This window comes from Eleutherodactylus coqui, chromosome 13, assembly GCF_035609145.1.
Source record: "Eleutherodactylus coqui strain aEleCoq1 chromosome 13, aEleCoq1.hap1, whole genome shotgun sequence".
Taxonomy (NCBI): Eukaryota; Metazoa; Chordata; class Amphibia; order Anura; family Eleutherodactylidae; genus Eleutherodactylus; species Eleutherodactylus coqui.
In genome coordinates, this window is record NC_089849.1 from 36,176,088 (window position 1) to 36,196,976 (window position 20,889).

Genomic DNA, 20,889 nt, shown 5'->3' on the forward strand with positions numbered 1-20,889 from the left:
ATGGACTTGTTCTCTCCTTATGGATTGACTAAGGACAAGATTATATCCTCTGTATATCGGAATGTGCCTGCTGCCATATTTTATTGAAGTTTTTTTTTTTTTACCACCTACTCCTCTTCTTCTGAATTGATAAAAACGTTCTAGATCTAAAATGCTATGTAACATTTGATCATACAGTACTATGCAAAAGTTTTAGGCAGGTGTGGAAAAAATGCTGCAAAGTAAGAAATTTAGTCAAAAATAGAAGGTGTCTGATTGGCTCCAAATGTATTCTGCAGCCGGACAACAACCCCAAACATCCAGCCAATGTCAACTATCTTCAGTGTAAAGAAGAACAAGAAGTTCTGGAAGTGAGGAGATGGCCCCACAGAGCTCTGATCTCAACACTGAGTTTGTCTGGGATTACAGACAGAAGGCTACATCCAGAGATCATCTGTGGTTACTTTTCTGAGATGATTGGAATAACTTCCCTGCTGAGTACCTTCCAAAAACTGTGTGCAAGTGACCATAGAAGAAGGCTGGTCACACCAGATATTGATTTTATTTAGTTTTGTTCATTTGTTTGGTATTTTGTTAATTGACAAAAAAAAGAACATTAACAGTTCTGTTTTTGAAGGGGTTCTTACTTAGCAGCATCTTTTCACACAGCTGCCTAAAACATTTGCACAGTCCTGTATGATTTATAGAAGTCTTTACATAGTTGTTTTCTTCACATACGTACATTTCCATTTTCTGTTTTACTTGTCGGATATGTTTCTTTAGCTTTTTTCCTGTCCCGGGTGGGGAACAGGAAGCCACCTCTACATACTTTCATTATGGGAAGTTCAGCAGATATGTTGAGAAGTAAACCTACATACTGTGCTACAAGATGATTATTTGTATTGGAACCGTCAGATATTGGTTGATTGATAATTCATATCCTGTGCCCGTTGCTTTAAGGTACCTTTTATACTGGGTGATTATCGCCCAAATTATAGTTGGAAACCGTGAATTCGGGTGATAATCGTCCCATGTATACCGCCGATAGGGCACTGAGCAAAAACTACAAACCAAGTGACTATTCTGTGTGTCATCTATGAATGACTGCCTCTTTACTGTAAATTTAGCTGGGCTGGCCCGAACGGTCTTTGGCGCGGTCGTCTTCCATTCGTAGGAGCAATATTTGGCAGTAATCCGTGGGACGGCTGTCTGGTGTTTATGCGCATCCTGTGTAAAGTTGCATTTATGTTTTACCATAATCCCTACCGTCTCCAATCTCGGTGGTTCCTGCATGATTTATTCTAGTTGACTAAACTGGATCTGAGGAGCCCATTATATGTTTCTAGTCCATTTGGTCAGGTTACAAAAAAAAATTCAGTCACAGTGGGTAAGGTTACAAAATTGGACTTTGATGCAATAAAGAGATTATAAAAGTTGAGTTACATCCAAGAGGTATTTGTCTCCAGATTTTGAAGCCTTGGGCTGTAGTAGGGCTCTGTGCATGGTGTATATTTAGCAAGAAAAATTGGAACGGATCCCGTCCGAGGAAGGCAGAGAAACATAGTCCAAAAGAAAACTTTTTGGAAATTTTCCTTACCCATTGGATGCAATACCATTCAGTATAGGTCTCCCACACAGATGTGATAAAACATGGCCAATAAAGCCTTAATTAGATTATTGTCAGCATTGAGTTGATCATACACATTTATTGGCTCCAAAGTGCCAAGAATGAGACTTTATCCCAATTCTTTTACTATTCAACCATAGCTACAGTACCATAGAGGCAGGGTATGTGACTGCTTTGGGGCTTATGGTGAGGGAAAGCTGGCACTGAACTGCTTGCCGTCACATAGCCATTACTGCTATCTGCCGCTACAAAGGCTAGGTCCAGGTATACATAGGCCAGGTTCAGGCCCTTTGGTGACAGTCACGGTAATTTATGGACTCCGCTCTACTGCCTTAGTGATTTGTAAGCACCACTGTGTTCCCTGAGTCACTTATGGCCCTCATTGTGTCATTTATAGACCCGAATGTGCCCCCTGAGTAATTAATAAGACTCCACCATACTCCAAAAATAAATTAATAAACACTTCATCATGGAGCCCTTCATCCTCTGCCGTGGCCACAGAACAAGAAGGGCTCAGCTTCCTACAGTGTCGCTGCCATATTTAATTGTAGCCACGTCTTAAAGATGTGGATACAACTGATTTGAAGAATGAGGATTGGATTGTTCCCACCCCTGAATAGGCCCTCCCATGCTCAATAGGCTTCGACGTCTGCCTGGGTTTGCCAGATGCTGACACCAGCCCAGACAACTACCACCAGACCTCACCTATATACATATCTGAGCTCTCCCTTCATGTAGGGTTTGTCTCTACTTGCTTTCTCTATCTTATTTTTCTTTTAAAATTTCATGTCTAGATTTGCATTCATTAGCTATGCATATGGTTCCAAAAATGTGCCCGCTTCTTCGGCTGTTTTTAGCAGTTAATACATTTTTATATGAAATTTTAGAGACATTTGTGCCAAATAGGTGGGAAGCAACAGACATTAGCTCCTTGAGTATGAAATAAAATGTTCTTTTATTGCATTTTTATTGGGAAAATTTACTTTATTATTAGGGTGGCATAGGCGATTTTTTTTTTTTATTCTGTATGAATTCGGGATCCTCTTTTCATAGTGATCATAGGGTTCCTAGTGGTTGGATTCCCAGCGATCATACATTTTTATCCATCCTATGGATAGGGGAAAAATAGATTTTATGGGCCAACTCCTTTAAAGCCTGACAATTAAAGTGGAGTTTTCTTGGGTGGTGTGGGAAATCTTGCCGTATGATCATTTATTATAATTTATTTTAAAGCGCTGTTAATTCCATGGCGCTGTGCATATGAAAAGGGGGATTTAAAGGGAACCGGTCATGGTTCTCAAGTTCCGCGGCTCAGCTAATCAAAACCAGCGCTCGATGAACCAATCAGATGCAGCGTTTCCTGGAGGCGGGGTTTTCAAACTCCGGATCTGGAAGCACTGCAAGAGAACTACAAACACATTCCGGAGATACAGAGGAGACGTGTGGCGGAGCTGGACAGCGCCTCTAAGGTGATGTATTGTTTTTTTTTTCGTTTTTTTCCCCATACAGCTAGGGCTTATTTTAGGGGAAACTGCAGGATTTCCTACTGTAATAGTTGCATCGCATTGCACAAGCATCTGTAGCACTGTCACAGTGTGAGGAAAATCACACAATTTTGTCGCCCGTATGAAACCGGTCTTATTATAGTAGAAGCATGCGGTGGTACAGGAGAGGCCTCAGGAACCAGTAAGAAAGCCTGTAAAGCATGCTCACTGGGTTCCCATTTAAGAATGATCGAAGAACGTGAAAGATGACTTTTTTTCTTTCACAACCGTGTTCAAATGCTTGATGGTTGCAGGTCACACTTGGTGTTACTGAACACTTGTACCTTTCAGAACGTAACTTTTTTGTTTGAGCACTGATCTATCGGGTCAGGGGACTATTCAGTACTCCACATGTCAACTGAGGGTCATTTTGCATCCAAAGTGGGTGTTCTTGCCTTTGCCTGTCGTACATGGTCACTGTGGGTCTCCATGAGGTTACCAGTGCATGCCCCACTTTGACGTTTCCCACAGGATCATGCTAGCAAATTCGTGTAGATGTGGCCATCACCGCGATATCGATCAATTAATCTCTTTGTACAGTTCCAAATTAGATTATTTAAAAGTTTGGGTCCAATTTCGGCTTCCCAACTGCCATCTGTGGAGTAGGCTTTTTTTCACAATGGCGACTGTTCTAATATATTGGCATAAATCAAAAAATATTCATTAGCAGCACTATGCGTCCTTCTGATTGATAGACCACTACCTTTCACGGAATTAATTGCCAACCACACTTGGTCACAAACATGCACATTCTCCCAACTCCCTGCACAACACGAGTTCTGCCCCAGATCACCGCCAATGTCCCACAGTTTCAATCCAGGTCCATGTTAACAAAAGCGAACGTCTACTTTAAGGAGCCCTTGCTATTTTGCAATGGAAACAATATTGTAGTGTACTTATAACAATATTCTCCTTAGTTCAACTGGATCTGACTGAAGTCTGTATTGTCTACCACCCAATTTATAGACTTGGAAGACCAGATGTGTTTTGGAAGCCGGATGGGTGGTCCCATCACCATGTTCCAACGACCATGAACGAGACTAAAGGATGAATTTATAGCTTTTTTTCTGGATATAGGTCAAGGAGGAATTGTTACGACAGAGGCCACTTGTGTATCTGACAGCTAGACTTACTAAATACGGCATAGAAAAAAGAAATTCCTCTTTTTATGCATTGCCCATTTGCTGCCTCTTGCATTTTGCAAAGTTTAGGAAAGTAGCAATCATAATCATTAGAGTATGCAAGGTCTTGACATTCCTTCACTTTGTAAACCATAAATCATGGTCTCGTGCTTAATGACGCCATCGCTTCCACCTCATCGTTTTGTTATGAAATCCTGCCCTGTAACGTGAAGCACTTTGCATTGCCACGCTTTGCCCGGGTTATGGAACCCCTCGCTGTGCCATCACTGGGTTAATGGCTATGAAATCTTGAAGCAGACTGCCTGTTTGTTCCAGTGCTGGATCATTAGCTAGCAGTCTCTGCTTATCTCGCTGCAAACGGGCTCATTAGTTCTGCTTAATCTGTGGGATTTAATGAGGCCCATGGGGGGTGCTAGGGATGCTCGTCACGGCTACAGCGGGATTAAGTGGCGAAAGGACTGTTTTGTGGGTCTCTCTTCAGAAAGGAATATTGCCTTCAACACTGTCATATGTATCTGGATGTACGAAATAATATCTAATTTTTTTTCCAATTTGTAGCCATTTCTGGAATATGCCTTCTAATGAAGTGTTCTTAATCTTCGGTGACACTTTAACTGTAAACCTTGTTATTATTTTTCCCCCGTAGATTAATCTAAATCCTTGACGACCGTATTGGATTCCACAATTCTATTTGGCTTTTTAGAGAGAAAAACAGTTACCTCATTCAGTTAACGTATCATAGCGATGACTCATGGTAGCTCCTTCTCTGATTTTCTTACCAGCTTGGTGCAGCGTGGCCTTTTTGAAGCGGAGATATAGCCTTAAGTATTAAGACTCATCACAACTGTACGGGAAGAACGAGCAGTGATGCTCAGAATTTCAATCTGCACCAACAAACAGGGTTGACCTAAAATAGATTTAGTGAATATTTAACGAGGTTGTCTCAAGAGAAATATTGATGTCATGTCTGACTAGTCCTAGTACCGCGAGCCTCGCCAACCGCTACAGTAAAATGAGACCAGCGCTAGGAAAGAGTTGCGACTCTTGGATTCCCGAACTCGCCCTAATCAGACATGTAAGGCATATCTTAACGACTGAGACAATCCTCTTAGATGAAGCTCAATATTGAAAAGCATTGGAAATAAAGTTAGCTAATGTCAAATAAATCTATCTATCTCTTATCTATCTCATATCTATCTATCTATCTATCTATCTATCTCATATCTCTATCTATCTCATATCTATCTATCTATCTATCTATCTCTCTTATCTATCTCTCTATCCATCCATCCATGACTTTATTTATGTTCCTTTTATGGCTTATGTGAATATCAAGTGCAGACAGACTTATAAACATCCGAATACTCGATGCTCATTGGCACGTGAACCTTTGAATTGACACATATGGATACCTAATATCTAGCGTTGCCACCTTTTGCACCAAAAGTACCAGCCAAGGTAAAAGGGGGGCATGGCCTATAACGGCACGTAATAACCTCTGCTATCCCACCAGACTCAGAAATAGTGGCTCAGCTCAGGATACCTCTTAAATAATGCAGTCACCATATAATAATCAGCAGCCCTACACAGTGAGAATGATTACAGTGCAGTTACCTCCAATGATCACAGGTGGCGTCTTTTCCAGAGTCATCCATTTTATTTTTTCTTTTCTAACTCAGCTCAGACCACCGTGCAGAAATCCTTGGTACGACTCGTCTCTTGCCGTTCTAATGCTACTCTCAAATGTATTTCTAAAGTATCCACTAAAGTACCCCTCTGTTGCCCCATAAAGTAATAATGTGCCCTTCCTGTAGCCCCAATTAAATAATAACGTACACTTGTGTGGCCCCATTATGTAATAGTTTTCCCCTCTGTGATCCTAATCATGTAATATTATCCCCCTGTGTGGCCTTAATTATGTAATAGTATCCTCCTCTGTGGCCCTGATTTATTTAATAGTCCCCCCAATTATGTAACCGTGTCCCCCTCTGTAGCTCCAGTGAATAAAAACCCGGGTAGCAGGGGGAACCACTCATTGTCACATAGGGCTGCGGGACGCTAGCGGCCGCACTGTTGTACTCGCAGCACCGGACATCTCAGGTACATTGGCAAGGGATATACTTTTCAGATTGGAAAAAACATAGCAAGCTCTGCATGTGTCGCATACAGATTTTGGTGCAGATTCTAAGTAGATTTTACCTATGCATTGCAAATAGTGAAATCCACAGTATAATTTGATATATTGCGGATCTGAAATCCACACTGCATGTCAGTTTATGCTGCAGATTTTAATGTGCCTTTTACAAACCAGCCACTTAAAACAGTGTAGTATATTTTAATGATTTCACAACCAATTCTGCTGCTTTCAGGAAACCATCAGTAGTAAGCTGTTGTTGACTGATCTGTTATTAAAGGGGTTGTCTGAGATGGGTTTTTTTCTATATAAAACCCGGCTCCCCAAGCTATAAAACAACGAAGAGTCATATAATCACGTGTCCCCACTCCACTCTGTGTCCCGGGCCACCACCACTCTGGGTCTCCCCATTATCATCACGTTTACAGGCTGCTGCAGCCTGCTTATGGGACGTCACAGCCTGCTGCTGCCAATGACAGAGCTCAGTAAGCCCTGAAATAGGCTGCAGCAGCCTGTAAATAAACAATGGTAGCGAGGACTAAGCAGAAGCATGGGACACAGCGGGGAGTATATGACTCTGTTGTTTTCTGGCAGAGGAAGTTGGGTTTTATAGAGAAAAAAAATCTCGAACAACCCCTTTAATAACAGATGAGTCAACAACCGCTTACTGATGGTTTCCTGAAAGCAGCAGAATTGTTTTTGAAATAGTTAAAAAAAATTAATTACTTAAAAAAATTAAACCTATATTACAAAAGTGTTAGATTGTATATTTGCTGACTGTAGAGTTGATGTTACTCAAAGATGGAGCCCCCTGTACTACATTGGATGCGGCGCTAACTTTATGCTTATACATGCAATTTTTTTTTTTAATATAGATTGAAGTCAGTGGTAAAAAGTGCCTAATAGTTCCATTAATATGCATGCTGCAGTTTCAAAATAACCGAGTATTTCCTAAAATCTCACACTATATGAACACTGTAATGTCTGTTCACTGCAATGGAAGATCTGGAAGCTTTGGTAAATTACAATATAAGTAAAACTGCGCTAAAAATGCCAGAAGGCTGCTTTAGGAAAGGCTTTCCTGTTTACACTTCACGGAGTCTTGGCAGTAAATTTGGCTTCATCTTGGAACCGTATTATGACTGTCTAAATGCAGCCTAAGTCTTTTGGCTGTGATTTTTTTTTATAGCTTGTGCACTTGAAATGTTCATTGACTTCTACAGAATAATGTTCTAGGCATTACCTATGACCTTTGCAGAGGTGATTGTGCAGGGAGGAGGGAGTAGGTGAGCTGTGACCATCACCATCACCTATCGTGAATGGCATGATACTTTTGCATAATATTGCTGTTCTCTTTTATTCTGCTTATGATGATAATGAGGTGGCTGCTCAGATGGGATCTTTATAGCCAGTGTCAGTTTAATATGTACTAGTGAAAACCTGGAAAATTAGAAGAAAAAATCACCAAAAATTAAAAAAAAAAAGTTTAATATGAAAACTTGATTTAAATGAGTTACGATAATTTTTTGTTGACATCTTCCCTTTAACACATTCTTTGATTTATTTTATTTATTTTTTCCCCTCTAGGATGGATCTCGTCAAAAGCAAAAGAAGACTGTGTCATTCAGCACAATGCCCAACAACCGCAAAATCAACAGCACCGCAGCTTGCATCTCCTTCATGATGGAAGGGTGTGAAATGAAGAAAGTGCGCTCCAACTCCAGGATGTACAATCGATTTTTCTTGCTAGATCCAGATATGTGTTTTCTCCGATGGGAGCCCTCCAAAAAAGATTCAGAGAAAGCCAAACTGGAGATCAAATCGATTCGTGAGGTTCGGGTGGGAAAGAAAACTCCAGTTTTGCGCAGCAACGGGTTGTCTGATCAGTTTCCTGAAGAATGTGCCTTTTCTATAATTTATGGGGAGAACTATGAATCATTGGACCTTGTTGCCAGTACTGCTGATATTGTCAATACTTGGGTGATGGGACTCAGGTATTTGGTTTCTTATGGAAAGCACACGCCAGATGTCCTAGGAGCCAACCAAACAAGCTTGAGGACTTTGTGGATCTCATCTCTTTTTGAGATAGCAGATATTGAGAAAGGAGGACAGATACCTTTGTCTAGAGCCATTCAGCTTATCAAGGGGCTTAACCCAGGTATGAAGACCTCAACGGTGGAGTTAAAGTTCAAGGAACTGCAGAAAGTCAGTGAAAAATTCGGTGGTAACATTACTTGTGATGTATTTGGCGAAGCATACTGTGAACTGTGTACCAGGCCAGAGGTCTTCTTTTTACTAGTGCAATTTTCTAGCAATAAAGAGTATTTAGACTTAAAAGATCTCATGATCTTTATGGAGGTAGAACAGGGTATGGAAGAAGTCAATGAGAACACATCTCTTGAGATCATCAATAAATATGAACCCTCCAAAGAAGGACGTGAAAAGGGTTATCTTACAATCGATGGTTTCACTCGCTATCTCCTCTCTTCAGACTGTAATATCTTTGATCCTCACCATAAAGTGGTTTGTCAAGACATGACTAGACCGTTATCTCACTACTACATAAATTCTGCACATAGTGCATGTCAAATGGAAGATCACTACTGGGGCACTTCAGATATTAGTGGGTATATACATGCCCTTAAAATGGGTTGCCGCAGCATTGAACTTGTTGTTTGGGATGGTCCTGACAATGAGCCTCTTATATATCTTGGACTGTCCGTAGTATCACAGGTGGCTTTCCGTAGTGTTATAAGTGTCATAGACAAATATGCATTCGAAGCATCCGAATACCCCTTGATTCTTTGCTTGGTCATTCATTGCTCAGTTCGACAACAGCGTATCATGGCACAGTGTTTGAAGAAGATTCTCGGGGATAAGCTTTACAATGAACCACCTTGTATTGATGAAAACTACTTGCCTTCTCCAGAACAACTTAAAGGAAAGATCTTATTAAAGGGTAAAAAGTTGCCTCCGAATAATTGTGACTCAGAGGGAGATGTAACTGATGAAGACGAAGGAATGGAGATAGCCAGGAGATTGGGACATGATGGTAGAGAACATATCAATGGAACTGGTCCTAGAAAGCTGCGCCTTTGTAAAGACCTTTCCGACCAGGTTAACCTGTGCCAGTCTGTAAGGTTTAAGGATTTTGAAATGTCCAAAAGAAGCCAAAAATACTGGCAAATGTGCTCTTTTAATGAAGTCACTGCCAGTCGCTTTGCCAATGAGTATCCCGAAGAATATGTAAAGTATAACAAAAAATTCCTTTCAAGGGTCTACCCAAGCTCAATGAGAATAGATTCTAGCAATATGAATCCCCAAGATTTCTGGAAATGTGGTTGTCAAATTGTGGCCATGAACTACCAAACCCCAGGGCTTATGATGGATCTCAATACTGGATGGTTTCGCCAGAATGGAAACTGTGGCTATGTCCTGCGCCCCTCCATCATGAGGGAAGAAGTATCGTATTTCAGTGCCAATGCAAAGGATTCCTTGCCCGGTGTTTCAGCACAACTCCTTCATCTCAAAGTCATTAGTGGTCAGAATCTCCCAAAACCGAAAGGCTCTGGAGCAAAAGGAGACGTAGTGGAACCATATGTATATGTGGAGATACATGGAATACCCGCTGATTGTGCAGAACATCGAACAAAGACTGTAACCCAAAATGGAGACAATCCCATATTTGATGAAAGCTTTGAATTTCTTATAAATCTTCCAGAGTTGGCAATCCTGAGGTTTGTGGTTCTCGACGATGACTACATTGGCGATGAATTCATAGCCCAGTATACTATCCCCTTTGAGTGTTTGCAAACTGGATTTAGACACGTCCCATTACAGTCCTTGACTGGAGAGTTTCTCCAGAACACCACCTTGTTTGTACACATTGCAATTACCAACCGGCGCGGAGGTGGGAAGGTCAGCAAGAGGGGCCTCTCTGTGCGCAAAGGAAAAAAGGTTCGTGAATATACTTCAACAAAGACTACTGGCATCAAAGCCATAGATGAAGTGTTCCGGACGGCCACTCAGGCTGTTCGAGAAGCTACTGATCTTCGGGAAAATGTTCAGGTAACCTGCTTCCATCTCCCTTTTATTTATGTTTCAAAGCTATTATCAACTCTTTTATGAGTAGAATTAGGACTTTGGTGTTTCTTTGTACATGACAATTGAATAATCCCTTCAAACAGGTTTATTCTCCCACTATATTCGCATATTCTGCTCATGCTACTTTTCTTTCCTTTCTCCTGCTCTAACCTTTTAATTAAATATAAGCCGAATGGGTATTAAAATCTTGCTGTGCTCTCTATGAGTCTAATACAGAGTTTCTGAAATACTCTTCTGTAATTAGAAAACGCTAACACTGGCTCATTCTGTTAGCGAAACCCAAGACTGTCCTAAGGTAACCTCTTCTCCAGGAGTCGGGTTATTCTAAGGGACACTGGTAAATTTGATCATTTACTTATTGGACTTGGGCATCTAGATGCGAATGGTCCAAATTTTCCATTTTTGACCACTGGGCAGGCAAAGTTCTGTCCTCCTTCCTCTTTTACTTTGGAGCTAGCATTATTAGTGTATACTATCCTACCAAAATACTTAGTTAATACTTAGTGAGGCCTCTTTCAGTCCTGATAACACTGCATGCTCTCCGTGGCATACTTTCTACTAACATCTGCTACACTTTACCTGGTATTTCCTTCCATTCATCCTACAAACATCTGGAGAGTTCTCTCAGAGAATATGCATCAGCCCATGTACAGTGGTGCAAGGAGCGTCCTCATTGGGCAGCTGGAAGAACGTTCTATGGAGTGATGAATCACACTACTCCATCTTCAAATCAGTTGGACGTACCTGGGTGTGGAGGATCCTGGGGAACACCTTCTACCTGAGTATGTTGTGCCAACAGCTAAGTACAGCGGAGGTTCCGTTATGGTCTGGGGATGTTTTACATTGCGTGGTCTTGGTCCATTGGTTTTAGTGGCAAGAACCGTGAAAATAGAGGGTGTACTTTGACATTCTACGCAGTGTGAGACGGTGACCGGCAAGGTGCTGGAGAGCAGGTATATCTCGCCTAGGATGCTCTCCTATGCTGCTTTGGGGAGCGCTTGGGCAGATACGTGCCACCGAGCAGCCTGGGCTCGGTGGAGGAAGCCGGCAGTATAGTGTTAGTAGCATTAAGCTACTAACACGTTGTAGCAAGTAGGTGGCTCCAAGCCGCATAATCCGGGCCGGCTTTTCCTGGAGTGACCAAAGTGAAGGGTGGGATGGTCACTCCCACGTACCAGGTGGGGCTGGTACCAGGCCTTATAAAGCCTGGGCCTACAGGGCCTAGAGGGAGAGCTGAGACCTTTGCAGGTCTGAGAGTCCTGGCTGGCTGTGTGCAGGAGCCATTTGTTTACCAGTACGTAGACAGGGACGCTACATGTTTAGTAAGTGCTCGGACGAGCAGGATTTACGTTATGTTTGCCTGATGTTAAGGCCTGTATTTTGCTTTTGTTTGCTTGGAAATAAACCCAGGCAAAGCCTGGACTAAAGATTTTATCCTATGTGTCACTGTCTCTGACTGCTTATGCCCAGGTTGCTACCGATCCTAAACGCTAATCCCTCACAACAGTAATGTGCTGCCAACGATGTGGCAATACTCTGGGCATGGTCAGCAATTTTCCAACAAGACAATGTGCCTTGTCACTAATCCAATGCTGTTTTACATTGGTTTGAGGATATGAATGTTCCACAATTGGATTGGCCCAACCTGAACATCTTTGGGATGAATTAGAACGTTGAGTCAGAAACTATGAACAGTGTTTATTTTCTTTGAGAGAACTTTTCAGATGTTTGCAGGATGAATGGAGGGAAATACCAGCTGAAGTGTATCTGATGTCATTGGGGCCCAAGGAGGCCCCACTGAGTATTAACATATGTAAATAAATACGACTTTTGATTCTTGCTCAGGGGTCCAATTACTTTGGAGGAAGAATGCAACCCGATGAGTGATTAGAATATTATTCAGGTTATTGAACATGTCTGTTCTACAATTTGCTCAACTCTATCAAAATTGAAGCACAAGGTAAAGAAAAACATTAGGTTTCATCTAATAAAACTATCTCGAAGTAGAACGTGACCTTCTGAAAAAAGCTGCCGATTTGGAATCTAGCTAAATGCACTTGAAAAATGAAACATGGACGTCAGTTGGCACGGCCGGTCAGATTACTTTTTATTTCAGGGCAAAAAGCTATTTTGATATATAAAGCCCATCATAATCTGCTGAAAGGTTGAGTCAGGAACTTCAGCAAAGTAAATCTCTATCCACCCAAGTGTCAAGGATTTCCATGGGAGCCCGCTTCTAAAATGGTACCTATTAGGTTGGGGTTTTATCCTGTTTATTGTTAAAACTAAGTAACTAACCTCAAATCTGTTGCCTTTGTTGCAGAACGCGTTAGTGTCTTTCAAAGAGCTTTGTGGCCTGACCCCGGCTGCAAACATGAAGCAGTGTATACTCACTTTGTCGGCATGGCTTCTCAACAGCGATAGTCCTCTCACTGTGACCCTCAACCTTCGCTCCCAGTATCCGCTCCTGGAGGCACAAGGACCTGTACCCGATCTCTTAAAAAAAGTTCTCACCTCATATGAGGCGGTAAGTGTACAAGTTATAGGCACAAAAGTAGAGACTGGGTCAAGACTATGCTAATGTGGGGAGATGTAGAGTCTCTCGGATGATCAAAAGCATCTGGTATTATACATCATGTTGGAGCTGACAAGCTTCATGGCTTCACTGGTTCACAGATGTTTCTTAATAGGACGCCAGTTAATATCTGCAAGACCTTTCCTAAAGGCAGCGGCGGCGTAGCGATCATACATCGTTCGCTTGGCATGCATTTACACTGAACAGTTATTGGGCAGTTTTGATCATTCATTGGAACATAACCGCCTCTAGTCAACCCTCCTGGCAATTCCTTGTGTTCGGCAAATCGTATTATGCCAGTTTATACCAAAACGATACAAGGGCAAACGAACGATGATTTTCAGGTCTGCATGACCGATCTGATCAGTGATAATCTAACGATTTATTACTGATCGTTCGCTGAATGCATTTACACTTAACAGTTATGCAAACCACTCGATCTAATGATTAATTGCTACATGTCGAAGGGCCTTAAGTTCCTGTGCACAGAGCCTGTACATGAGCGCACAGAGTCCTGACCGCTCTGTACTATGAAGCCATTGGCACTCCATGTGCCTTCCCATGGTACCTCTGTATAATACCATATAACAGAGTCATTGGGGGAAGAAGAAGTTTATGATTTGATTTGCACCAATATGAGAAAAGTCACAATTGATGGTTTGATATAAAGCAGCAGGTCACAGCATCATAAGGCAAACCATCAGGAATTCCATCATGCTGCTTTATTGCATAGGGTGTAATACAAAGTAGCATGATAGAATTCCTGGTGGTTTGCCTTATGATGCTGTGACTTTAGATTGCATATCTTGGGAGGTGGTGCTCCTTGGTCTTGAGCACAGCGGGGATACACTGTTGTTGTCCTCCATTTCCCTTGTAATTAATGGCGCAAGCCATATTTGCGCTAAAATGTGCATTTTTCCCTATCACGGCTAGTTTCCTATCACGGCTAGTTCTGAAAAGTGGGTGGATTAACAGAGGGAATGTGGCCTGCAACTTTTTGGAAGGTTTACTTTTACAGAAAATAGAGTACATTTTTGTGTGAATCTATGCCTGTTCACAGCAGACATAATTTCATCTTCTATCTTCAGAACAGCGCCATATGTGCTAAATTTATTAATAGGCTTAAACTTTCTAAAAAAATTGATGCATTTTTCTCCAAAATAACTTCAGTTTAAGGCTGACATACAAAATGCCAGCCTTATGTATTCTCCGCTAGAAACAATGAGGGACATAGTAAGTAATACAGCATGCATGGAGCATACCACACTTTATCTCCTGCTAAATCCCATAAAGGAATAGTAGGTATGGTAGCGCCCCAAACACAATATTCCAACTTGGAGGTTGTCATGTTCATGAGGCCTTGGTCTCCTCCAGAATGCCCCACCACTAACCCCTCTGGCCATCATAGACATTAATATTTTTCGGTCTATCTAAGCATGCATGTTAATAGAGGTTGTCATGTTCATGAGGCCTTGGTCTCCTCCAGAATGCCCCACCACTAACCCCTCTGGCCATCATAGGGATGAATATTTGTCGGCCTATCTAAGCATGCATGTTAATGAGGGTTTAGAGGTGTTAATTGCTGACCAAGCCATCTTCATACAGGGTCTAGTCAAAAAGACCGATCCAGCGCTATATCCCAATACTGGTGTCCTATATTGAAATAATTAGCATACTTGAATACGAAGGCATGGATGCTCTACACAATGGTATGGTGCACATGCGGCCCCTGGGTGCTTTGGAACATAGATTTCAATTTTGGTTTGTGGCCCCTGTAAGAGAGAGAGAAAGAGTAAAACCGAATTGCAAAGTTGAAGAGTAGCACGGGAGAAGTAGAAATCCACTTTTTGCGCCTAAGTCTTGTTGGACTGCTGCTATGACTGAAGTAGGGGAAGCAGTGGTCCCAGCGGCCTACTTCTGCTACGATACATACATGGAGCCGTAGTTGGACCCGTGTTCTTTCCAGGGAGTGTTCATTCTAGAGGGTGATCAATGAGTGGAACAGGTTACCATGGAAGGTATCGAGTTCTCCTTCAATGGAAGTGTTCAAACAAAGGCTGGACAGACATCTGTCTGGGATGATTTAGTGATCTTGCACTGAGCAGGGTGTTGGACCAGATGACCCTGGAGGCCCCTTCCAACTCTACCATTCTCGGATTCAGATCGGTACCTGGATCTCTTGCAGTCTTCAGTATTGCGCAGTCCTGAGTCTAGATTCATCTGCATGACCCCTGCTTATAATATAGTTTTCATATCCTCATTCATTAATTACACAATGCCCTTCCTCAATGTCACTAAAGCTCTATATACACCTCACTTTTCAGGCAGATTATATTAAAGGTCGTATATTACCTTACAGACACCCTTGTCGTGAGCAGTAATTCTGAGTCAGCAGAGAGAACGTCCTACACCCGCAGTCCACATACTGCGCTGAGGGGGTCATCTATTGTCTGCGTACATACAATATATAGAAGGCTATATAAAAATAGAAGGCTGGCTGCGTGGGATTTACATCTATTCTTGTAACTTTTGTCTTGCAATCAGCGCTGATCAAGTGGTCATAAATTTATAATGGCTTTCTTGATGCTACATGATGTGTGGGCGCAGTAATCATGGGCAGGGAACGGCGCCGGTAGTGCCTCCGTGCACAAAGTGTACAGCGACGGCTGTATTTTATCAAAGGCAATTCATTTATCCTAATGCTTAGTGCTTCGGGTTCTATTGTATATCTGCGCTGTAGCCAACGGCACGTGCTTCTTCTACGTCTACATTATATAGACAGGTCATAAGTCCACATCAGTGATAGATTATGATGTTCTAGCGTACACACCATCTAATCCATATTGAAGAATTGTCATATCTGGGATCAACAACTACGCATCATTTAACCCCTTAAGGACCAGGCTGCTTTGGTCCAAAAGGACCAGACACTTTTTAGGGATTTTACCCCCCATGTGGTGGTTCGACGGCCCTATTTTTTTCTTTCTTCAGCTACGAAAATTATTTTTGCCATGTTTCTTTTTTTACATAACATATAGGGCTAATATTTTAATATCTTTTTCCCTGAAATTTTTTCCGTTTTGTAGTTTTATTAGGAGTAAAAAGCTTAACAAATATATACATTTTAATTAATAGTTGTTTATTTTTAAAATAAATATATTTATGCTAAAATAAAGTACAGGAATGGGTTCCTCAATAAATAGCTGTGATTGATTCATCGAGTGCTGGCTCTGATTGGCTGAGCTGCTGCGCTGGAGAACCAATGACATCCAGTGTTTCCTGGAGGCGGTGATTTTGAACCTCCAAGTGCTGCGGACCCCCCGACAGCGGCTGTTAGGTGATGTATTGTGTTTTTTTTTCTTTTTATGCAGTGAGGGCTTATCTTAGGGACAAACAATAGGACATCCTATTGTAAAAGTTGCATCGCACAGCACAAAAACTGCGTTTGCAACAGAAAAGAAGGCTCCATAGAAAAACATGGGCTACAAAACCTCGCAAATCGTGACAATATTTAGCAACCTGCGTTTTTTTTTTTCTCTCGCAGTGTAGCAGTCTACAACACATCGCTAATGTGAAGGAAGACACACGGCAGACGATTGTCAGTAGGGAGATAAGCGATCATTAGTATGATTTTTCATCATAGGCGCTCTTATTCTAAGTTTTCCCATTAGTATGTTTTTGTAGTCTGTGGGAAAACTATGCAAACATGGGGAGAACATACAAACTCCATGCAGATGTTGTCCTTGATGGGATATGAACCGAGGACCTCAGTACTGCAAGACAACCGTGCTAACTACCATACCCCATTGCTACGCTACAGTGCTGCATCTCTTGGTGTCAGTCATCGGTCCATTTCATCAGCATGTGTGCAAGGGATACCCGCCATGATTAAGGCGACCCTCCAGATATCCAGCACAGTCAAAATGACTCTCTTATCTACCCTGTATGCCCTTATCTGTGTGTAGATGGCCTGCTAATCGTATTGGTTTTTTTTGTGATGTATTGAGCTTATTTCACTGCAATATATGTTTATGGTCATTTTATTGTGTCTAGTAATACAATTCCTGTAAATGTGCAGGACTGCTCTGGCTGACTGAACCATCTCTTCCTTTCAGTTCATACAGGCCAGCCGGACATTAATCGAGACTTCAGATGCCGTCTACAGCAAAATAATTCAAGTGCAAAAAACCGGTAAGACACTTTATTGTACTGTACACAAAAGGCCAAGAACATGTTCTGTACGCCAATGTCCCCTCCAACCCTCTGTACTGAGAAGACTTTCATAGCACATGAAGCTGCATTATGTATCCTGCACACGTACAATCTCTGTATCTTCATTCTGTGTAGCTCGGGGTTGTCCAACCTTTTGGTAACTCTGGGCCACATTGGAAGAAGAGGAGTTGTCGTGGGCTTCACCCTAACCCCTTAGCAGTTTAGGACTAGCTCTGTTAATTCTGCAGGAAAAGGACATTAAATTAGAACCAGCTCCGTTCTCCTAAACTGTAAATGCCTGTAGCTCCGGTTCTATCAGAGCTTCTAACATGCTTATCAAAAGCGTGTCTGTAGCCCTTAAAGAACCCCAGTTGCAGCCGTGTGAAGTGGAGTCAGGAATACTAAAAAATGACAGCTGTACATTCAGTGTGTGCGCAGAGGAGAGGGCGAGCGGAGACCCGCAGCAGCAGAGAAGAGCTGTAATTCTCCTGTTTATCTCCCTGTCCCAGGAGAGAGGTGACATAAATCTTTGTTCATATCGCACCGCTTCCCCCATATCAATCAGAAAGCATATTTGTTCTCTGATTGTCACATATGGGTTTTTTCCCAGAAAACGATTGAAATGATGATGTATTGCTTAATTATTCACTCGCTCTTCCACACTGTTTAACCCCGCAGATGCTGAAGTCATTGCTGATCTGGTGTCTAAATTATTTTTTTTTTTTACATAAAATTAGTTATGTCACTAAGTGATTAAAAATGCACTTAAGACGACTGAGTTCTACCTCAAATACATTTACGTGAGACAAATTCAAAATCTACAATAAAAAAAGGAAAAAAGAAAAATGGAAAAAAAGCTTGTTTACTAAGGGGTTAACTTTATTCTATGGCACTATTAGGACGGTACTATATTTATAGATATTTTTATGTTCTACTACTATTAAAAAATTAAAAACCCTTTTATTGAATATGATGACAAAAAGCATTTTTATTTTAGAGTCATATAACATTTTTATTTTTCCTTCAGTGGCACTTTTTGTTTGTGGGCGGGCCGTAGTGGTCATTGCTACCATTTTTAGGTACATATGACTTTTTCATTTCACTTTATTCAATTTCTTTTGAGAGACGGGGTGACCAAAAAGAGTAAAAACTGAATTCTGGCATTATGTGTTTTTTTGACAGCGTTCACTGTGTGAGATAAATAATGCGATACTTAGATAGTATGGGATTTTTGTGTTGCAATACCAATTATATTTATTTTATTGTGAAACAAATGAGAAAAGGGGTTCATTAATGGCCAGCAAAAAGTAATTGGCAGCAGAGAGCACCTCTGGCCGCGCAGCAACCCCACATTGTCAAGTATTTCACGCACTCTCTAGCTCTCGTCCAGCCTCCGCTGACATAGTCAGAGACGGAGACTCCTGACCCCTCAGTCCAGCGTCAGTGTTCCTACTTGTCACAGACGCCGGGTGGGTTGGGGTGGGGGTGGGGGGGTAGTAACAGAGGTCGCAGTTTCTGATTACAGCAGCCAGACAGGAGCTAGAGAGAGAGAGTGAGTGAAATACTTGATGGAGTCGGGTTTTTTCCTGGCCAGAGGTTTAGGGTGGGGAGGGGGTACCCGTTACTACTGGGGCAACTAAGGGGAACACTGATTACTGGGCTGCTACTGAGGGCACTTTTATTACTGGAGTCACTATTACTAATTGAGCCACTAAGGGAGACAGTTTTGCTATTGGAGTCACTAAAGGGGACATTTTTAATATTAGGACCACTATTGGGGGTACTATTACTATTGAAGCCACTAAGGCGGGGGGATCACTGTTACTACTGGGGACACGAAGGGGGACATTTTTACTATTGGGACCACTATTGGGGGCATTATTACTATTGAGGCTACTAAATGGGTCACTGTTAGTACTGGGGGCACCATTACTATTGGAGCCACTAAAGGGAACATTTTTACTATTGGAACCACTATTGGGGGCACTATTAGTATTGAGGCCATTAAGGGGTCACTATCACCACTGGGGGCACTATTACTATTGGAGCCACTAAGGGGGACATTTGTACTATTGGGGCCATTAAAGAGTCACTGTTACAACTGAGGGCACTATTATGATTGGAGCCACTGAGTGGAGCACAGGTACTATCTGCGGCCACTAGAATAACAGAGGTAAAAACATTAGCTATGAGCTATGCCCCTAACTACACCCCAAAACCACACCTTTTTACCTTGTTAACCTATCATCTTGCTCATAATTTTTACGACAATTAGGTACGTATTGATATGGTCTACTTATAGCCAGTGCTGCTTTTTAAAAGTAAGGGGTGCCTTCACACGGCACAACCTGTCAAGCACAGATGTCCGACAGGTCGTCCAAGCAATGGTGGTGGTTCTGCTTTTATACAGGAACAATCCTCATTGGTGAATGGAGTTGGAGCGATCCGGCAATCGTTCCGGCCCGCCTGCCTTCATTCACAGTAAACAGAGAGTTGTTCATAAATGAACGACTGCCTATTTAAACGGCCCGATCGTCCTTTGTTTTTTTTATGCATGTGTTAAAAAACTGAACAACTAACAAATTTATCGTTAGTCATTCAGTCGTGCATGAATGATAATCGTTCAGATTCTCACTGATGGCGGGAATCTAACCGATTTCTTGGCCCTAGCCCATGATCATTGGTATATCCAGTACCGGTCTGATTTATAAGAGTGTCTTAATCATTTCCGAGTGTGGGATGCTAAAACCCCCAACCGTGCGGTTATCTATTCTATGCTAAATTCATTTATTGAGAATTCCCCAGAAGCCACATTTGCTGTCTATAATGCGTACTGTCCTCTATCGCTCTGTCGGAGGTCAGGAAGCTGATGAGTGACTCAGGGGTCTCCAGACGGATGACTTGATTTCTGATTTTTTTTGCATGAAGAAGTCCTTTAGGTTACAGGCAGAAAAACAAGTGGAAGAGGTTTTCTCAAGAAAATCATCTTACCAGCCAAGAAATGGTAATTAACTAAGTATCTCTGGCTCCCGTACGCACAAAATTACGTATAATTTCCCTTTAATGTGTTAGGGATTGTAAGTGGTAACTGAAGAGCACTTGTGAGAGGCAGTTATCACTGTGTGATGGGGGGCGCACTGGGATTAATTGGTACGAGCACAAGTGTCAATATAATTAGCACTCATTGGTTATATGCCGCCAAGGTGGGAGGGCCAGCAGAAGACGGGGAAAGGGCGTAGAGATGGCGGAGAAGGTCACAATCCTGAGATGTGTCTAGCAGAGAACCTGTATTGCAGCACCTTTTTGTATGGTAATTACCTAGATTGTCATCCAAGCTGAACTGCAGACAACGCCGTCTTCTCTCCCGGCCCGACTGCTATTATTTTACAATAGCGGATCCACTTATTGTGCATTTAGGTATTATGGCCTTTTTCTGTTGAAAATAATATACTTTGTGAGGTAGAGGCAGGAGGTAAATACAGGGATTATTTGGTATTGTACACAGCAGGGATGGCTGGCCGACTGCAGGCTTTATAGACTGACAGCTCAATAGACATTGATAGGGGGGGAAA

General features: G+C 42.0%; 1 protein-coding gene across 1 annotated transcript in view; it reads left to right on the plus strand.

The window, feature by feature from the left end:
- The window catches only part of LOC136588674 (inactive phospholipase C-like protein 2), a 102,804-nt gene that overhangs the window by 52,659 nt on the left and 29,256 nt on the right, over positions 1–20,889 (plus strand). Inside the window, exons 2-4 of the mRNA XM_066588073.1 lie at positions 8,014–10,494; positions 12,854–13,057; positions 17,221–17,296. Of these exons, the coding sequence (XP_066444170.1) occupies positions 8,014–10,494; positions 12,854–13,057; positions 17,221–17,296 (2,761 nt within the window). The remainder of the gene's footprint in view (positions 1–8,013; positions 10,495–12,853; positions 13,058–17,220; positions 17,297–20,889) is intronic.